Source organism: Eurypyga helias, unplaced genomic scaffold, assembly GCF_000690775.1.
Source record: "Eurypyga helias isolate BGI_N326 unplaced genomic scaffold, ASM69077v1 scaffold14938, whole genome shotgun sequence".
NCBI lineage: Eukaryota > Metazoa > Chordata > Aves > Eurypygiformes > Eurypygidae > Eurypyga > Eurypyga helias.
This window is the reverse complement of record NW_010269010.1, coordinates 37442-56734: the sequence shown is the minus strand read 5'-3', so window position 1 is coordinate 56734 and position 19293 is coordinate 37442. Positions and strand designations below refer to the sequence as shown.

The 19293-nt window shown below is 35.1% G+C and overlaps 1 protein-coding gene across 1 annotated transcript in view; it reads right to left on the bottom strand.

Moving 5' to 3' along the window:
- Positions 1 to 283: 283 nt before the first annotated feature.
- The window catches only part of LOC104514318 (gamma-1-syntrophin-like), a gene marked incomplete at its 3' end in the record, with an annotated part of 54505 nt that continues 35495 nt past the window's right edge, over positions 284 to 19293 (bottom strand). Inside the window, exons 6-7 of the mRNA XM_010157960.1 lie at positions 4334 to 4450; positions 284 to 355 (exon numbers count right to left, since the gene is read on the bottom strand). Of these exons, the coding sequence (XP_010156262.1) occupies positions 284 to 355; positions 4334 to 4450 (189 nt within the window). The remainder of the gene's footprint in view (positions 356 to 4333; positions 4451 to 19293) is intronic.

Below are 19293 nucleotides of genomic sequence, written 5' to 3'. Positions count from 1 at the left end.
ACACGAGTTAAATGTCACATTAAATTAAAGCTATAAAACCCATACAGCATTATGGAAAAATAAAATACTTTCCTAGTAAAAATCAGTTTATTTCCCATTTTGCCATGGCTTCTAGTTTGGCTGTGTATCTACTGACACCAGGACTTCCGATACTGACTTCAAAGGCAAAAAATGGATCTCTTTCTGCAAGGTGGTCACATGCAGTTTCCCGCTGCAGTGCTATGCTTGAGATTGTTGACTGGTCTGACAAAGTGGTAATTTATTTTATAATTTCTCATCATACCTTGAGAATTTTGCACATTATCTCATAAACTGAAAACGTTTTCTCAGCTCGTGTCCAATCCCAGGTTGTAACCTTTGAAACAAACAAACAGGAAAGGAAAGTGGTTATTTTTGTTTATTTCAAGAATTAAGTTTATCAAGAAAAGAAAAAAACCTACCCCTAAACCATTTACATCTAGTCATTGTATACAGAAAGACCAAGAACAGCCTCAGGGCAATAACTACCAGGGACCAGACTGTTCCGTCCAGGCAGCGCTTAGGAGACATCCTTCCCATCTCCTTGTGCTTACAACACAGTGCCTTTGCATGCAGGCTGCTCTGTGCTGAATGATGGGGCTTGCCCTGGAAGCTGGTGGGGGTTGCATTCAGATCCTGACAGGAGGCAGCCCATGAGTTCCTCTCAAAGACCCTTGACTATAAGAAGGCACGTGTCTCACCACTTCCCTCCGTGTAACTGCATGCCACAACTTGTTCCCAGCCACCTACATTGTCTGCAAATCCATAACACCAAATTCTCCAACCTTGCAATGTCCCAGACACTTATCTCACATACCTTGAAATCCAGGGCTGGGGGGGGCGGGGGGAAACGATCAAGGAACAACAGAGGCAAATATTTTTTTATTTGCCTTTATTTCTTACCAAGAGAAATCTACTCCTAAATTCTAACAAAGTAAGATATGAAGAATAGTCTATTTCTCCTCTTTGTGTCAGGATTTGGAAGTTGCTTTTAATGGTGTTAATTTTGAGCAACTATTTTACATAAAAATCACATAGATAATAGAGTTCAATAAAATCATGCAAGGGTTAGGCTTAAGATTTAAATAAGACAGAAAGGGATAGATTAATATATTCAGTAAGGGAAGAGTCAAGGTGATATCACAGCAATTTATAAAAGACTTTCCAAGGAAACTGCAAGAAGGAAAGAGAACGATCCAGATTCTATATATGAAAGGCTATATATAAGGCTATATATGAAAAAAAAAAATCTTAATGGTAAGAAGTTTTGAAAGGTGGCCCAGAACCAAAGGAGGGCACTTGTATCACTACAATTGTTTAGGCAAGATGACGAGGGTGGTGAAGACAGAAGTTTATTTGGTTTTCAACATTCAAGAATATAAAGTTCTTTGAAAAATGTGTTATAAAATGGTATCCAAAGCATATGAAGTAAGTATTACATAAGACTTATCTTTTATCTAAAGAGAAAAAAATCATTAGTTGACACAACATGGCTGAGAAGCATCTATGGGTTTGGATGTCTTCCTATAAACCTTTCTTTATCAAAATTATTTTGGTGTTTTATGAAAAAATTACACCCTTGACTAATCTTTAGGTACAAACACTATTGTAACTGAAACGCCTTTGAGGAAATCACATTCAGGAAGGAAAAGTTTAAAAATACAGTGTTACAGTTCCTTTACTATTAAAATTTTATTTATTTGCAGTGATGCTCACACTCAGTTTTCACACACTGTGAAGTATGGGTATTAAACCAGATTTCTAGGGAAGGGAATGACTAAATTCTGAGAGTCAACAAGTTGTTTGATATAGAATGAGGAAGTAAAGAAATGTTGGAAATATACAATCTTTATGCCTGAGTTTTAAGAAGCTATTCAGAGATGTGATGAATAACACGTAAAATGCTTTTGTCGGAGAAATAAAGGGAAAAAATAAAAAGAAAGCTGAGCTTTCTACTGTGGACAATAAATTAACTTTCCCACCATAAACAGAGAAATGGGGAGAGGAGTCTTGCTACAGCTTCACTGAGTAGAAAAATCAGCTGTGCAAACTGATTATTGGCCCATCAGGAAAAGTAGCTACTATTACTGCTGAAGCTCAAAGCCATTCAGAGCTATGTCTAAAAGCTCACTGTAGACTTTTTTTGAAAAATATCAGACTTCCCCCTTCTCTCCTAGTTGTCCACTTTTGTTTCTACTTATAAAGGGACTAATTTTTAGGTCAAATCAAAATTCTTCCTATGCAAAGATATGTGCAAAGCAAAAGCAAATGTAGAATTAAGACACTCATAGAAATTTCTTGCCCTGTTCACTACTAATATTTTAATTTAAAAGCTTGAGTAGCAAGAGAAAAGGTGTTAGCAGCTCTTTCTCAGTTAAGGTTCATTCTCCCTGAGATTTCTAACTATGAACTGTAAGAACGTGAAACCCACCAGACTTAATACACGATAATTCTAAAGGAGAAAATGTACCAGGAAATAAAAGTAATTTTTTTAAAGCTTTCAAAATGCAAATAAGATATGTCAGAATTGCTCATTTATCCGAGCATGGAAAGTAGAAGTACTATTGATTAAACAGATGAAAGAAGGGGGCGGGGAGGGGGGTGGTGTGTGCGAGATACACTGTTTAAACACTGACTTCCCTAATGTGCTAGACTTTGGCAGAGACCAGGGAAATACGATAATTTGATTTTCTGGTTAAAATGTTGGCAGCACATCTGTGTTCTGAAAACAACTTAATTTAAGAAGTTTACACTGCAAATATAATTAAAATTGTTTTTCTTCTCATAACTAGAGTTTACACATCTCATAAATAGAAGCTCTGAAACTGTGGCATTGAAGGTTTGTTCTTAATCTTTCATAATCCCTGGAAGAGATGAACACATATACCTGCAGAATAGCAAACATAACTGTATGAGTAGAAGTCTGCATATGGAAAATAGGATTTTAGAAGTAATTTCAAAAGGCCTTTCAGGTACCTTTCAGGTAGAAAGGAAGTATTTGATAAGCAGATAATTTTGATGGCCATATCAGTGTGCAATTATTAAATTCAGCTTTTTAAGGAACTCTTCTTCTGTTTTTCTTTTAAATATATGTCTATCATTCTGCTCTCTTCTAGTCCATGGAGAGAAAATATTTTTCTCTATGTTTGAGCTGTCTTTCGGTTTTAGAATAAGAACCAGAATCTGACAGAACAAAATCAAGATGTGCTTGCAGCTCAGTTGAAACCAGACCTATAAAGACTTCGAGGATAGGTAGCTTTTCTGATACAGCAGCAGCTTGCCAAAATTTCCTAACTCCCATCACTGTGGTTCACAGTTACAAACATGTTCCTCCCACACCCATTAATCATCACCCACTACCCATTTACCTACAAGCATATTAATCCTGGAAACTTTTGACAAGATGGCTTTGAACTACCTAAGGAAGAAGCTGCCCAGAGAGGTGGCAGATGCTCCATCCCTGGAAACATTCACGGTCGGGTTGTAGAGGGCTCTGAGCAAGCTGATCTAGCTGAAGATTTCCCTGTTCATTACTGGGGGGCTTGGACTTGATGAACTTTAAAGGTCCCTTTCAATCCAAACCATCCCACGATTCTATGATTCGGGAAGGAAGGAGCTACAGCCTGGATCTGGCAACATAGGGTTTAACAGTCAGAATGGTCATCCAATAAACACTCTCCCTAGTGCTGGTATGGAACGGCTACTGGATACTTAGCTAACTGTGAAAGTGAATTGCTGAGTATGAGATAGCAGCTAAAATTTTGCCCAGTGTTGCTAGTCAGATTCCAATTAATATAATTAATCCAAATAATTTAATTTGCTTCCCTACCTTCCATTTAGTGCTCCCAAGAAACATAAGAGTTATATTCAGGATGAAACCTAAATACAGAGATATTGACATTTCCACAGCATGCAGAAAGTTTTGATATTTCCCCAAATCTCAACGGTTTGACTAGAATGATAGTTCTGCTTAAACCTAGCCATCTTGCTTCAGGCTTGTTCTGCCTGCCAAAGGAAAATGAAAAGCCCCCTTTTAGCACAGGTAGATTTCTCTTGTATTTTTCTAAGTGCTCAGGTAAGTGTGGGGAAAAGAAATTCTTGTTAGATGCCCACTCACCTGATGAACAGCTATTTTCTATCACTTCTATATCACATACTCTGGAACTTTTCAGTGCTATAAATTGCAATCCTGCTAGCTCATTGAGTGATATCTCATTGTGAAAACCTTGTATATATTACATGTTATGTAATGTAACGTATTTAATTATTTAATTAAATAATATTTACTCCTACTAAGCATGAGAAATATACTTACTGGAGGTGCTATAAACTTATACAGCGAAGATCCCCTCAGTGCCAGAAACTTTGGTGTGTACATTCGATCCTGAAGGGAGTCTTGTTCCCGTTCTTCCGTCCAGCCCATGTAGACTATCTGACAGAAAAATCAATAGTGTTGACAAATTCCTCAGACATTTTCTTCAAATGAATTGCAAAGATGCCATCCAAGTAAGTTGATGCCTGTCAAATTTTACATAGCTACAAACCTTGAGCCACTGACATAATATAGTGTATTGGCAGTTCACTTACAATCACATACTTGTATAAAGGATGCCTGTTATGACAATCAAAAAAAAATAAGAACAAATATTTATTGTCCTAACTTTAACAAAAAAGCTAAACCACTCACTCAGTGTATGTTAAAGGTCTATTATCTCATTACAATCTTTCTGAAGTAATTATACATATTTGCTGAGAGAGCACGTCAGAGAAATTTAATACAAGTGATGGGCAAGGAACCCATAGGCAGGAATACAAAATCAAGTAACTGTTGCTGCCCTGCAATGTAGATGGTCTCCACATACAAGTTCTAAATCATGCATTAAACAATATGATCTTACAGATTTTATTTCAAAATAATGAGAAGCTGCTTTTTTTTTTTTTTTTGTCCCTCTGAAAATACCTATGTAGGAGTTTTGAACCTTCTTCCTTAGGAACAACAAATTAACAGGCTGTTTTCAGACACTATTTTAAACAGACGTCATCTACAGCTAAGTAACCAGAATGCTGTTGACTCTTACCACTATTCGTAGACCTTCTGTCACAGACATATAAACTAAAATTTATTCAATCCCATTTAAGGATCTAATTCCCTATCTATCCATCTATTAAGCATAAGTAATCTAATATCAAATGCTTAAAGAGTAACAGAGTATGAGTCACCACTATGCCAACTTCTGGAGAACATGTGAACAAACAGTAGACACATCATGCAACTTTTGATTTATAACCATGCCATTAGTAATAAAATACAAATCTCAGCGTGCACACGTACACTACTGCTATGGAAAATAGATCAGCTCATATTTCACATAGTGCTACTAATGGAACAGACCTATTTTTAAATCTCTTTGTGGAACTAATTTCTACATAAGCTAGGCATGCAGCATTCTCTGTCTTAAATGTTAGTAATGAACATGTAAGAAAAACAGTTTGGGAAAACTAACTACAGTCATATTAATAGTCACCGTGTTACTAGAAGTGAATGTTTGTACTGCATGTTTTATCCTTTGACATTTTGTATGTTATGTATCTTTAAAAAAAGTTTATATAATTTCATTTCATTACTGTTGTGAAGAGGATTTTCATCAACATTTCTTCATGGAATGTACATTAAAAAAAGGGGTCATCTGTTTTGGTTTTTTTTGTTTTGTTTTGTTTTGTTTGTTTGTTATGTGGGTTTTTTGGGGGTGTGTGAGGTCTTTTGTTTGGTTGGTTGTTTTTTTTCCTGTTGGATTGTATTGTAACAAACTGGACATTAGTAGCTTTATGAATTAGTAGCTTTAGTACCATTTATGAAATCTACATTACTGGTCTCCATCACATTTTATTAGATGTTTTATGGTCTATAAACAGAGACAGGGAGAATGTCCATGCCTCTAACACTTACAGTGAAACCTCAACATTTAATGCTCTTGCCAATAGCAAACACTAATGTTGTAATACAGTCTCAAGGCGAGTGAATAATGTGTTTAAGTATCTGCTGGTTTAGCAATTAAACAAGTTTATAAAACTTGTAAAAATACCCCAAAAGACAGAGCTGTACCACAATACTCAAGAAGCAAGCAGAGTGCTCAACACTATATTGTCATGCAATAACAAAAAAAGCCACATTCTCTGAAACTTCATTCATTCCTAAATGAAGAAACAGAAAAACACCCAATGGAAAGGTACAGTAAGAGAAGTTTTATGTTATTTCAATTCAATGTTTGTTCAGATTTAAAGCAGTGTTAAGTATGAATTCCATCCCTCTGACTTGGTAGGAATCTGAAGAGCTCAGTGACTGAGAGGAGCTACACAGAAAAGTAAAGTTAGTATGAAAAATAGTACTACTACATGCAGATATTTGACACATTTTCCTCTCTGTAATGGATAGAGAATGAATCATGTCTAATTTCTAGGAATTGGGACAACTAAGCTTTTAAATTAATTAAACTGAAATGATTTTGTTCTGTCTTGATTTGTTTCATTAAAGTCAGACACATAGTAAGATATCATCTTGCCTGATGATATTTACTATCATTGCAGCACTGTATATAATCTGTTTTCAGTTAGTGTTTCTCTTTTTCACATTCCTCATTTCTACTTCTACTATTCACCAGAATAACAGGATACAGTTGCTCATGCTGCGCAGATGTATTGATATTTCACATCTGATTGCCTTAATACTAAAGCAGTCATGAAATTTAAAGCAATTGCTCCTTTAGATATTTCTCCCTTGCGTCTGTACATCACGAGGAGAAATGAGATTGATTTTTCAGACACCCTGCTGTACCAAGGTTTTATTAAGAAAAAGGCATTTCTCCTTCAGACTAAATACCTACTATTTAACATATAGAAGAACAGTTAAGCAAAGTTTATATGATTGTAATTAGGAATATTTACAAAGTTGTTTGAGTGTACTGTCACATATACATGTGTTGATTAAAATAGCATGGGCTAGATTCTGGAAAACAGGGCAAAACTGAACAAATACTTGATAACTAATTTGCTTATGAGTTCTTAAAGGGGTCTGCTTATCTAAACACACTGAACATGTGAAGTTATATAAAATATTGTAATTTTTACATAATGAAGCTGAGAAATGAAAATTTTTCACTTATGAGACAGAATAGAGGCCACGTTCTTGAGCCATTTACATTGCCAGCAAATATTTTGACTTCTAAAAGAGCTTTGAATATGAACAATTTTAAGAAAATCTTTTATTTGGAAAGTGATCCTAACTTTCCAATGTCATAGTTAATGTGTATATATGTATTGAAAAAGTGGATGAATATGTGATTTGACTTTTGAGTTTTGGAACATATCTTAATGCTGTACATGTGGACTTGGCCTAAAATATGGATTATTATGAAATTCCATCTGAAAAGAAATGTTTACAACCACAGACACATGGAAATATGAATGAAAATAAATGGAAATAAATGTGAAACTCAAATAGTGCATAGCATGCCCCTTAAATATAAAAAACTAGGTTAGTTTTATAATCTTAGAAAAGTTTTTTTGAGTCTCTATAAACTGCTGACCATTATCAACAAAGGGGGGGTGGTGGGGAAAAAAGATTTTATTTGTAATAACATTCCACATAATGGTAATTTTTTCCTTCCTGGTTTCTAACTTACCTGAAGCAGCTCATTCTTCAAAATCAAATAGTTATGCAAATTAGTTTACTTATTGGCTGCTGGTTCATTAACAACATTTCAGGAAGTTATTATCGTTTATGACTTAAATCATATACAGTTTAAAAAAAGTCTATATCTAAATGATAAATGAAACAGGACACTTTCTTCAGTCAAAAATCCATAATATCCTAATTTAGTATGTACTTACTTCACACGGACATCCTTATCAAGCAAGACAAATTGCCATAAATTGCCATATTTCATATCAGTCCATCATATTGTTAAAATTACTTAAACAGCCTTGACTTTCAGACACATTGCTCTAGCGTTTTTACACTAATTTTACCATATTCTAGGAAGAATGCTAGGATAAAAATACAAGAAAATTTCCCCAAATGAAATGTAAAATGTATGTGACATTAAATGAGTGAAGTGATTCAAAGATCAGAACAGATGTACTGAAAGCATTTTAACTTGGAAGTCTCATGTTCATACTCACATTATGTGAAACAGCGCTGTAGGGCAACTGGACCAACACGGAGTCAGAAGACAAATGAGTATGTCAGACAACACAGGGACAAAATGATGAGAGATGAAGAACTCATATAATGCTCTCTATCCTGGTTTTAATATCGTTTTCTCTGTAGGACAATCTCAAAATTCATTATAGTAAATTTTTAGAAGAAAAAAAATAAAGCTACACTAAGATGGAACAAAAAGTATGACTGTAATGCAATCACTAGCAAAAGAAGTCCTGTATTTAAAAGGGTTAGGATTTTCATGCTGAGTAGGAATTTTTCTTCACAGTCATCAGAAGAACTAATCATATACAATATACACAACTTTTTTTAATTCCTGTGGATTATTTTCTACCTTCACAAACAAAGTCCACTAAAACAAGGCATATGAAAAATAATCTCAAAGAAACAGAAGGCAAATGGCAATGAAAGTTATTTTACATATGTTTCAGGTTAGATTTAATGTAATTTCAAATAAATTAATTTGCTTCATTATGTTTTGTGAAAAATAAACATCAGTAATGGTCAGCATTTTCTAGAAAATTACGCCATGAAATTATTAGTAATAAAGGAAGAGCTTTGGCAAATATCCCATTTGACTTCTATTTCTGAACTTCAAAATTTAGAAATTAACAATTTTTTTTTAATTAAAGATGAACATGGTCCTGGAAAATCTGCTCTAGGTGATCTTGCTTGAACAGTGGGGTTGGGCAAGATGACATCCAGAAGTTCCTTATGACGTCACCTATTCTGTGATTCCATGAAATAAGAAAAATTATGAATGTATAAACAAAGAAAATGAATGCTTTCAAAATAGTTTCCCCCTTCAGTTCCTCTGTTATACCTCCTCCTTTCTACCTTATGTGCTTTAGAGCTCTCAGTGACATAGATCACCTTCATATTTTTGAACCACCTACCTACTAACAGATCATTCAGTCTCTAAGCATTTCACTTTTTATTGGTGATTATGAAATTATTATGTGAGATTATAAGATTACACATTGATTGTATCTCATACAGCTTAATTTCCTTCTGGGTAAGAACTCATGCTGTCATCTTGTTACCAGACCAAGGCTGAGTAGAGGTTTTCTATTTTGTTTTATCCTGTTCTGTTTTTTAAAATGATAACACTAAAATAAAAGGGAAATATTTAGGGGCCTTCAAACAGTAACAGTGAAAGAAGAAACTACTACTTAGTTATGGAAGATGATTTTCCCCTTACATTTCAGATAACTGAAAACTGATATCAAAGACTGAATATAGAGTCTATTTGCTTTCTTAGCATACACGATCATAGTCAGAGTTAAGTCAATTGTTTAGGGTAACAAAACTTGACCGGACCTCCTCAGATGAGTGTCCAACATGACCAGCACTGTTTGAAAAAACTGCATTACAGTTTACATGACATCCAACATCATCCCATAGGAAATAGGACTATATTGACCACTTCATCACTTCCCTCCTTTCACAGTTTTAAAAGTGATGTCGACATGTGGATACAGGAGAGTTTTCTGAACAGTAAATATCTGCACTCTGCTTTTCCAGGTTTCACACAATCTTCTTCTTGTTATAATCTACTGAGCCAGAGCAACATTTTGTCTGATCCATTCCGTTTTTCATCCAACATTATACGTTAATAGCTACAGCTTATTTCAAAGCACTCATTTTACTTATTTAAGACTTCTATCTGTTCATTGAAACACATTCTTCCAAAGACAAAGTCAATTTAAAAATTAATTGGGCAACTGTGTGCTTTTGTCAAAATGTCAACATTGAAAGTTGGGGATTTTTTGCCTCATTTAAATTATTCAAGTCAAGGAACAATTACATGTATTTAAAATTCATTACAATTTGAATTTGTTCATTTTAATAGAGATGATCTGCATTTAGGAAGTACAGCATTCCTCTGTTAAGCCTTTTACCAAGGAAAACCTTATACAGCGGTTTTCACAAAGATTTATTTGGATAGAAACCACAGCATAGATTCCGATTTACATTAATTTGGTATGTGTGTGTGTGAAATTACTAGAAGGAATCAGTACAAAAATATATCATGCTAGTCCTGGCTTGCAGGATATAGGCTGGTTAATTTTTTTTTTTTTAAATCATCAACTAGAGTAGCAAGCCAGCATATGGTAAACCCCCTGAATTGCCTAAGGGATGTGTGCAGTTTACATGGGATTGAGAGAAGCATTTTTCCTGATTAATACATATGGTAGGTAGATGATGAAAAAATATATCTTGTGTTATCTAGAGCAATCTGCCTTCCTCACCTGAATGCGCTTCCTTCTTGTAGAGTCTTCTCTTGTTTACCTGCCACATAACTCACCTTCAGCGCAATTCGGCACACCCTTGAGCAGGTTCATTTGGCTGCCAGGCTGATCACCGGGGAGACTCAGTCCCACTGCCATCACAGGCATTTTACAACCGACCTGAGAAACTTCAGACCTTCTCTCACACTCAACAGAGCAGCTCTCAGCAAACTATGTGATAATGGGCAGGTCTCACACATATCCTGCTTAAAACTTGATCACACTGTCATCATTCCTCCTCCTTTTGCTGTTGTGCAACTGCAACCAGTAGGACTCAGCTACTGCAAAAAACATCTTTGATATATTTGAATTCCTGCCTGTCCATTTTTTACCTTCTGAATTTATGAGCTGGCACTAGAAGGGCTGTAAATTTTAATCCAGGATAACATTTCTGGGAGTTTTGAGGGTTTAAACAGATAACAGCGCAATACAGAAAGCTCAACACTCAGGTGGCAAGAAAGTAAACATCATCTATTCTGGTAGCCTGACTACGTTTAGGACTTATCTTTTGATTAATGTCTCTTTTTTTCCTCTTCTGAATGTACACAGTAAAAATAGTAATACATTTCTGAGGCTCTAAAATATAAATGGGTCAGACAACAAAAAAAATTCAGATAATCGAGCTGGAGGGTATGGCCTCTCCTTTCCAATGAACAACGTGTCACATTCATCTTTGCCACCTGAGGTTAGACTACTGAAACATGCTGAATGAAGAAAAAGATCAGAATATTACAAGTCGCCAGACAGTATCTTTCAGACTTCTGATGGTGCCACCAAGCAAACAACTGCCATCCATCTTTCTCAGGTACCAGTGTAAGTAAATCACTTATGAAACCATTTATCATTCTGAACTCATCCCAGGAGTAGTTTTCAATACCTTTTATTAGATTTCAATGACTGGTTTCAGATGCTGTTTTGATTTCCATTTTCTGTATCTCCGAAAAGGACTGGTAGGCAGAACTTGGGCAGGACTAGTGCAATTTAGGCTATCTGGCTGTCTCTGAGAGACTATACTACTCATGTAGCTGCTTTGCTAACATCTGAAAGCCTGCTGAATTTCTGCTTCCTGAGCTCCATCCAAAATAGAAGGTCACCGTAAAAGCGTGAGAATTCCAAATGTCTGAGCATATAGAAAATACGGATAATAGGTAACAGATTAGACTTCTTTGAAATTCATTTTACCAATATAAATGTTGAGTTTTCGTAGCATTCAAATTAAATTTCTATAGAATTAGATGTTTAGATTTCAAAGTGCTCACAAAGAGCACAGAATAAAACTGCAAATACTCAGCGTATACTTAAAGCTGTCTTTTAAGGTTCTCCTGTTGCTATTTGCACAGCAAAATAAACATACCTGATAGAAATCCCCTTCTTGGTAACAATAACTTCACAAACCTGACTTACAAATACTTTTATAACTTTGTGAGATTGAAGTTTGAGCTATTTCAAAATTAGCAGTGCAGACACATATGTATGTATACAAAAACTCTATTTAAATATTTCATCCTCCTATGAAACCAATATCAAAATTCTATAGAATAATGTTATTCATAGCTACTAGGTGATGACAATAAGGGAGTCAAATTTTTATGTCTCATTCTTAGTCATTTAAATGGCAAAACTTACAAAGTGATGAAAATAGGTACTGATGTTTGGAAAACCTCATGTGCTGTTTACTAAGAAACACTTATTTTCTGTCCTCTGGTTATCAAAAGAAAAAGACTTCTGCAAGCTTAAAGCATTTTTAAGGCTTTCTGAGATCTCTCAGAAAATAAAATTATCACTTACATACTCCCAGAATAACAAATACAATCTCAAAAAATATTTGAGTTAATTTAGACTACAATTACATTGATTTTTAGTAGCTCGTTCATTTTTTAAGAAGTCAATGAATATAAGTGAAAGAAGATAAAGTCATGAAGAGGTGAATTCGTAGTTTCAAAAGTATAAGCAATCAGTTTTCTACACAAATCCTCCAGTTTTCAGCTTTCATAAAACATGTTTAGTTAATGACTTACTTGGAATGAAGAGAGTGCGACTGAAGGAGCAAAAGTAGTGACATTGGGGTTTTTTTTCCTTCCTTACCAACACCATGATTGTGCTGTGAGAAAGATGATCTAGGAAAGCTCAGCTGGTGATGGGGTAACTTTTTGATTATGAAAAAATGGATAAAGGTTCAAGAAAAGTTGCTAATTTCTAAGAACTCTCAGCATGACGGGAAGGACTGTACTGTTGCAACAAGCTAAAACACCACTTGAAACCAGGTTTCACATTCACAGGAATGCACATAATGAAGCAATTATTACAGCAAATTCTAAAATAATAATATAAAATTCCTGCAAAAATTAATAACTTCTGCAATCAGAAACATGATGGCAAGTGACAGATGACAGTGTTGTATATGGTGTGGTCAGCATTTCTTTACAACCATTAATGGGGACAGATGTCTCTTTTAAGCAGTTATTTTTTGAATTTTCTTACTAAAATTTCTGGACATCAGTATCTCCAGCAACTGCCAATTAGTGCATAACAGCAAATTTTACTAAGAGAAAGGAAATAATGAAGAATTATCTACTGGTGGATTAGTCAGAAATAAATGAAGGCCACACAGCTCTCCTACAGAACAGGAAAATCTACAGGTGAGAACTGTAGATGCATCTGCACAGTGTCTTGGGTGGAGCAACATTACTGGTGCCAGTTACTAACAAGAAAAAAAACAACAGGCAATATAAAAATTTACTGTTCAAATCAATAAAGAATATTCCCTAAGGTAATTATATAATTCACTAGCTATACCAAGTAATCTTTTGTGTAATGAATTCACAGTTTTTGAGATCATTAAGCAATAGGTCTAATTAAGCTTAATTTCTAAATATAAAATGATAAATATTCTTCTTGATCTGTAAAAAAAACAAGCAATGCAGTAAAACTTCAGTTTACATTTCAGTTACAATTCACATTATGTGATAAGAAACTGTAGACTAATCCATAAATTTGAAATTTATGGATACCATTATGTTTCCTTCCTTTTCAGAAACATCATATAATGCTTATCCTCTAATTTTTCTCTAAATTAAATTGTATTTCAAAGATATATATAAATGAACACAGAATTCTGAAAGCAAGATATTTTCATAATCATATTGGTCACTTAGAAATAAGTCCACAACATTAACAAGAGTGACTGAAATACTTCTTTTTTGTTAACAATTACCTTGAATAAAATCTGACAAAAAGAGTTTGCTTTTGACAACTTAAAATTGATTAAAGTTAGAAGTTTAGGCAATTGCTAGATCTGCCATGTTAAAAAAATCACTAACTGAAAAAAAACAGATAAGCCTCTAAAATGTGATCAGACACATATTTGGTACAAAAATACCTACATTGAACTTCCCTCATTAAAATAATTCTGCATGTCAATCTAATGAGTTGAATGCCATGAGGAAATTAAGAATGTATTTATGCTTATTTCAGCCACATATCATCTATCAGAGTATTCTGAAAGCTGTAGATTTTTCAATATTCTTTTTGCTTTTAAAAGGATTTTCAGTGGAGTTTGAATAGCTCATGAAGACTGGCCCCAAAGAGTATTGTCTTCCACTAAAACTAAATAGACATGAGTCGCTATTTTTCCCCTTCACTTGCCTTCAGAGTTTGAACTTTCAATCACAACAGCCTGAAAAATAAACTGTTTTTATAAAAAACAGATAAATATCCTGCGATTGAAATCCAGAGTATGTACCTTGCTAGATCTACCAAAAGATTTTATTAATAATGCCTATGTTGTGGCATTATGGCAAAGAAATCAAGTATCAAAGCACCCTTGATGTCTTTTAGTATTTAAAAAATACTGAATTGAATTATTTCTCTTGGCAAGAGATGGTATGAAACTTCCATTCTTAAAAGATATTCAAACCTTGACCGAGGAAAGTCCTGAGCAAATTGATTTGTGTTGGCTATTCTCTGAGAATGATTTTGACCAGATGGCCTACAACAACTTATCCAATATAAATAATTCTGATTCTGTGAATCTTTGATCTCAAAGCAGTCATTTCTGTCTTTGAATCTGTTTTAAAATAGTTCTGACTTACTATTCTTAGGAAACCAGCCTCAGCATTGTTTTTATTACAGTGTCACATAATTCTTAAGTGGCACACACACTACTACCTACCAAATGTAGTAGTTCACATTTCATAATCCATTTGCAGCTGTCCAGGATTTTCCAAATTCACCCATTTTATATATACCCTAATTTTCAGTATAGCAGAGTATCAAACTTCTCATTGCATACTTGCATCCTTAAAACACACTCTGGAAAGGAAAAGCAGCTACTGAGAAATGAAAGATGAATCCTATCACCCCTTCCCTGTTGTTAACAGGGGTGGTGGGGGGAAAAGATTATGATTTGTGAGGGATCCAGTATTTGTGGGAAAGAGGAGGTGAGAAGTCATATGAGAACAAAGTTGCTAAATATCTTGAAATTATTTAAAATTCACTTGATTTTCTAAACAGAATGGGAAAGCTGGCATGCAAAGGACTAAACTAATGTATAACTTGCATTCTTACACATTCCTAAAGTAAATGAAAATCTTCTAAGAAAAACCTTAGGGGATTATTAGATCAAGAATATGAGGAGGAGGTGAGAAGTCATATGAGAACAAAGTTGCTAAATATCTTGAAATTATTTAAAATTCACTTGATTTTCTAAACAGAATGGGAAAGCTGGCATGCAAAGGACTAAACTAATGTATAACTTGCATTCTTACACATTCCTAAAGTAAATGAAAATCTTCTAAGAAAAACCTTAGGGGATTATTAGATCAAGAATATGAGATTCGGTATATTCTACATAATACTGTTCTTATGCTTCTCTTCATGATTTTTTTGCTTTGATAGAATAAAACTTGATTTAATTTGCCTGGTGTTTAGACTGAACTTTGGCTGTCATGACGGATCTTTTGCTGGTCATATGCCAATAGCCTCTGGCAGGGTGTTAACAGCAGAGTTCATAACATTTATTGAACTCAAGTAGCACTTAATTATTTTTTGACAGTGGGGTGATGCCTGTCGATAGTTGACTTGTCTCTGACATCTCAGTGTTTCCATAGGTTTTGTAGTTTCATTGGAAAAACTCAGTCTTTAAGGCACACTGGGTAATAATTATTTTGCAATATCAGCGCTTTCTTCCACTCTGGCATATTTTTGTAATGCAAAGTGTCCCAGCATTATGAAAAACTGAGGGATACAACCCATAAAAGACATAACTGCCCCAAAATTAAGCTCCTGAATGAAGCTCAAACTCCAGTGATAGACACTGAGGGTCTGTATATCCACAGAGAGACAGGCAGGCTCCTTCAGCCACAAGGAAGACAATGTAAAGAATCTGCTGCGGGTGCCATCTGTGTGGCTGAAGGAGAGATCCTGATGGAGTAGTTCAAGGCCCTGTGAAGAGCCCGCAGTGACCTACAGGAACTCTATCGAAGAGTTGATGGATGTAAACTCACAATCAACACTGGCTCTATATTCAAAGAAAACAACTAGAAACTGCATACTGCTCTATGTTGATCCTGCTGGACTTCAGCATGGCAGTGGGATCTAGTGACACCTTGGACACTGAGCCCATACACACCACCAGAGCCATTCAGATACAGAAGCCATGCATCTGTCTGGACCTTGGTTAGAAGTTCCCGGCCACAGCAGCACTTACCTACTGCTTCAGGTCATTTTGTTTCTCTAGACCTACACCGCTTTCCAGAATCCTAAGTAAAGATGGACTTTTGTTGGTTTTAAACCTAGCATCACTCAGAGATATTCCAACAAGAAAAATGCTTATTAGTAAAGAAATTTTTCAATTTCCAGCTCCTGAAAACAGTTTGTCTATTTGCTGCTGTTAGTTTTCTATTAGCTGCGACATAAAATAGGACGAACAAAACATAAGTTTTGTTCCCCTAAATAGTAAGATTGAAAGCAGAAGTTCCCTAATGTCCTAAACATATAACAGATACTACTCACTAAACAGAATCTCCGAACCAAGAAAAAGAACAGTTCAAAAGTACAAAAAAGTGTCCACATATTATGAATTTATGTAGGATGTTTATGCATTTGCAATTAGCTACATTTTTTAGTATTTCCCAACAATTTTATTACCAGTTTTCCTTCAGACATTTTCAGTGATTAATGCTTATGGGTTTGGTTTTTTTTCCTCCTTCTTCATTTGTAGGTAACCATAACTTGTCAATAGCTTTGTACTAATTTACACATCAACTATTTTCTGAAATTCAGATAGCAACTGTATCACCAGTGGCATGGACTATTATTTTGCTGAAAGTGAAAAGATCAGTGACCATCTATGGTACACAGAAATCTGCTTAGTTACTGTTCTTAGAAGCTTAAGAGACTAAGTATTTTTGCTTTCACAGGGTAGGATATGTAGATCAATCATCTACATAGATGTAAAATAAATGAATGAGAAAAAATAAGATGTTTATTCACCTGTCCTCTTGAAGTAAACTGTAATTAAAAATATTTTCCTTAAGCCTTTTGAGTCCCATGTGCCCCTTCAATAGAAGATCTCAATTTAAAGTATATGCTTCATTGATTCCAATTAATTTATTTAGATGATACAATTCCCCAAGGAATAAAGTGTGCATAGGCTTACTGAACACCTTCGTTATAGTCCGGTAAAATTAATGTTATTCTGCGGAACTTCTACACTCACTTGATGCAATAAAAGACACATCACAGTAAAGCATTTCAATGTTTTTATTTCTAGCCTCAGACTCCAATGTAAATTCTGAAATGGCCAGAAGAGAACAAATTCATATCTGGGAAGCTTTGGATATTAACAGTTCCTGATTTAAGGTGAGGTTAGAGGGAAACAAAAAAAAAACATTTTCCCTATACTTAATCTTTCTAACATAGCTGTAAAAAAAAGATGAGCTATAACTTTGGTGGGTATGATGACTCAACTTCCTCTCTTTGTCATCAATTTTCAGAAATTGTCAGAGAGCAGAGAGGTACTGGACATATGCACCGTTCAAGGCATCTATTTTTAAGCAAGGATGCTGCAACTTGCTTCCTGTCCTCCTGCTTTGTTGGCCTGGACAGCAGCTAAAAATCCTGTCTAACAATAAAATAGGTGGAAAAGTTGCAAACATTTATTTGGTTAGAATAAAAAATGGCCCTTTCTTGGTTTAACATTTGCTACTTAAGTTTCCAGTCTCAGACATCATAAATATCCAACTCCCCCCAAAAATATGTACTTTAAATTACAGATATCCCTTTTACTGTCCTGTTTATGTTATATATCCTATTTCTTGGGTAAGTGGCCAAATATCAGCTCCAAATATGTTTAGAGACTTAAAGAAGGGTTTAACCATGTCATGCATGTAAACAGAACACAGGGATAAAATGACGCAACAAAAGCAATCCCTTGGGTTGCTTTTTAGATGTGGTTTCTGACTGTCTCACCTCATCATTGATAAGGAATTCTGCTTTTGGGAAGAACTGTAAGTAGTTATTCACGTTAAAGCTTTATGACAATTCATGAAGAAATGATTCCTCTGCCTAAAACTGCTGGGGGAGGGGTCTGATTCAGAACCCTGGATGAATACAGGCAGGTTCAGGTTTATTAAAAAATGTTAAGATTATATTGTTGCAAAGAGTATCAACTGAAGGGAAAGCCCTTATTATGGCAACCTAGCAACTACAGCACTCACAAAGTCAGTGCATCAAACCTGTATCTTTCACCTTCTAACCTAACCATCAAGCTAAAAGCTGAGGTATACAGCTCCTGTTGAAGCTATGACACTATGCAGAAGACATGCAAGACCTGTGGGATCAGAAAGAATCTGCTTTCACACTGGAGAGGAGTGTAAAGCAAGGTGAAAAATCTGGTAAGAACACCATAATCTGGAAAGCAGTTGATCAAGCTGTCCATTTACCAGTTGAATACTTTTAAGCCATGACTATCACCCAAAAATAGGCATATTCTTTCATAAAGTACATCTATTTATCTATCTATACAGTTACTTATTAAAGCAAGAACTTCCTTAATTTCTTCGAGAGCCTTTGTGGAAGCATTCAGAGCTTTGAACTCGACATGAATGAAGCTTTGACTCAAACCCCTAAACCAGAAAGAGAGAAGGTCTACCAGACGTGCCTGTGAGCTGTCTGAAGTAGCTCCTCTTTGGATCTTATTCTGATGATTCTCCATTCTTCATTAACCATATGGGTAAGAACTAGGCATCACATCACTTCCCCACAGATTCCTAAATCCTTTCTGTAATCTACCCTTGAAATGTCACTAAAACAAATACAGTATTTAGTAAATCTTCTCCCACAATCAGAAAATAAGTAACATTTGTTTATCATTTATTAATTTAGCATACCACTGTTGTGGTTTAACTCCGGCTAGCCAAAGACCATGAAGCCACTCTCACAAATCCCCCCTCCCCTCCTCCAGTGGAGGAGAAGAATAGGAGGAAAAAGAAATAAGGAAGATCGTAAAACTGAGATAGGAACTATTTACTAATTAAATCTAAATTAAGAAATACAAGTAGTACTAATAATAAATTATTAAAATAATAGGAAATAAAACATACGATACAATATGATACAATTCCTCACCACCCACTGACCGATGGACAATAGGTGTTGCGTGGTGGGAGTCAGACCCAAAGAGCCCAAGAGCCACAGCCCGAGAGGTGCTGCAGCAGATTCCAAGCAAACCCTAACAGCAATAGCAGCCCTAGAAAACTAAACAAC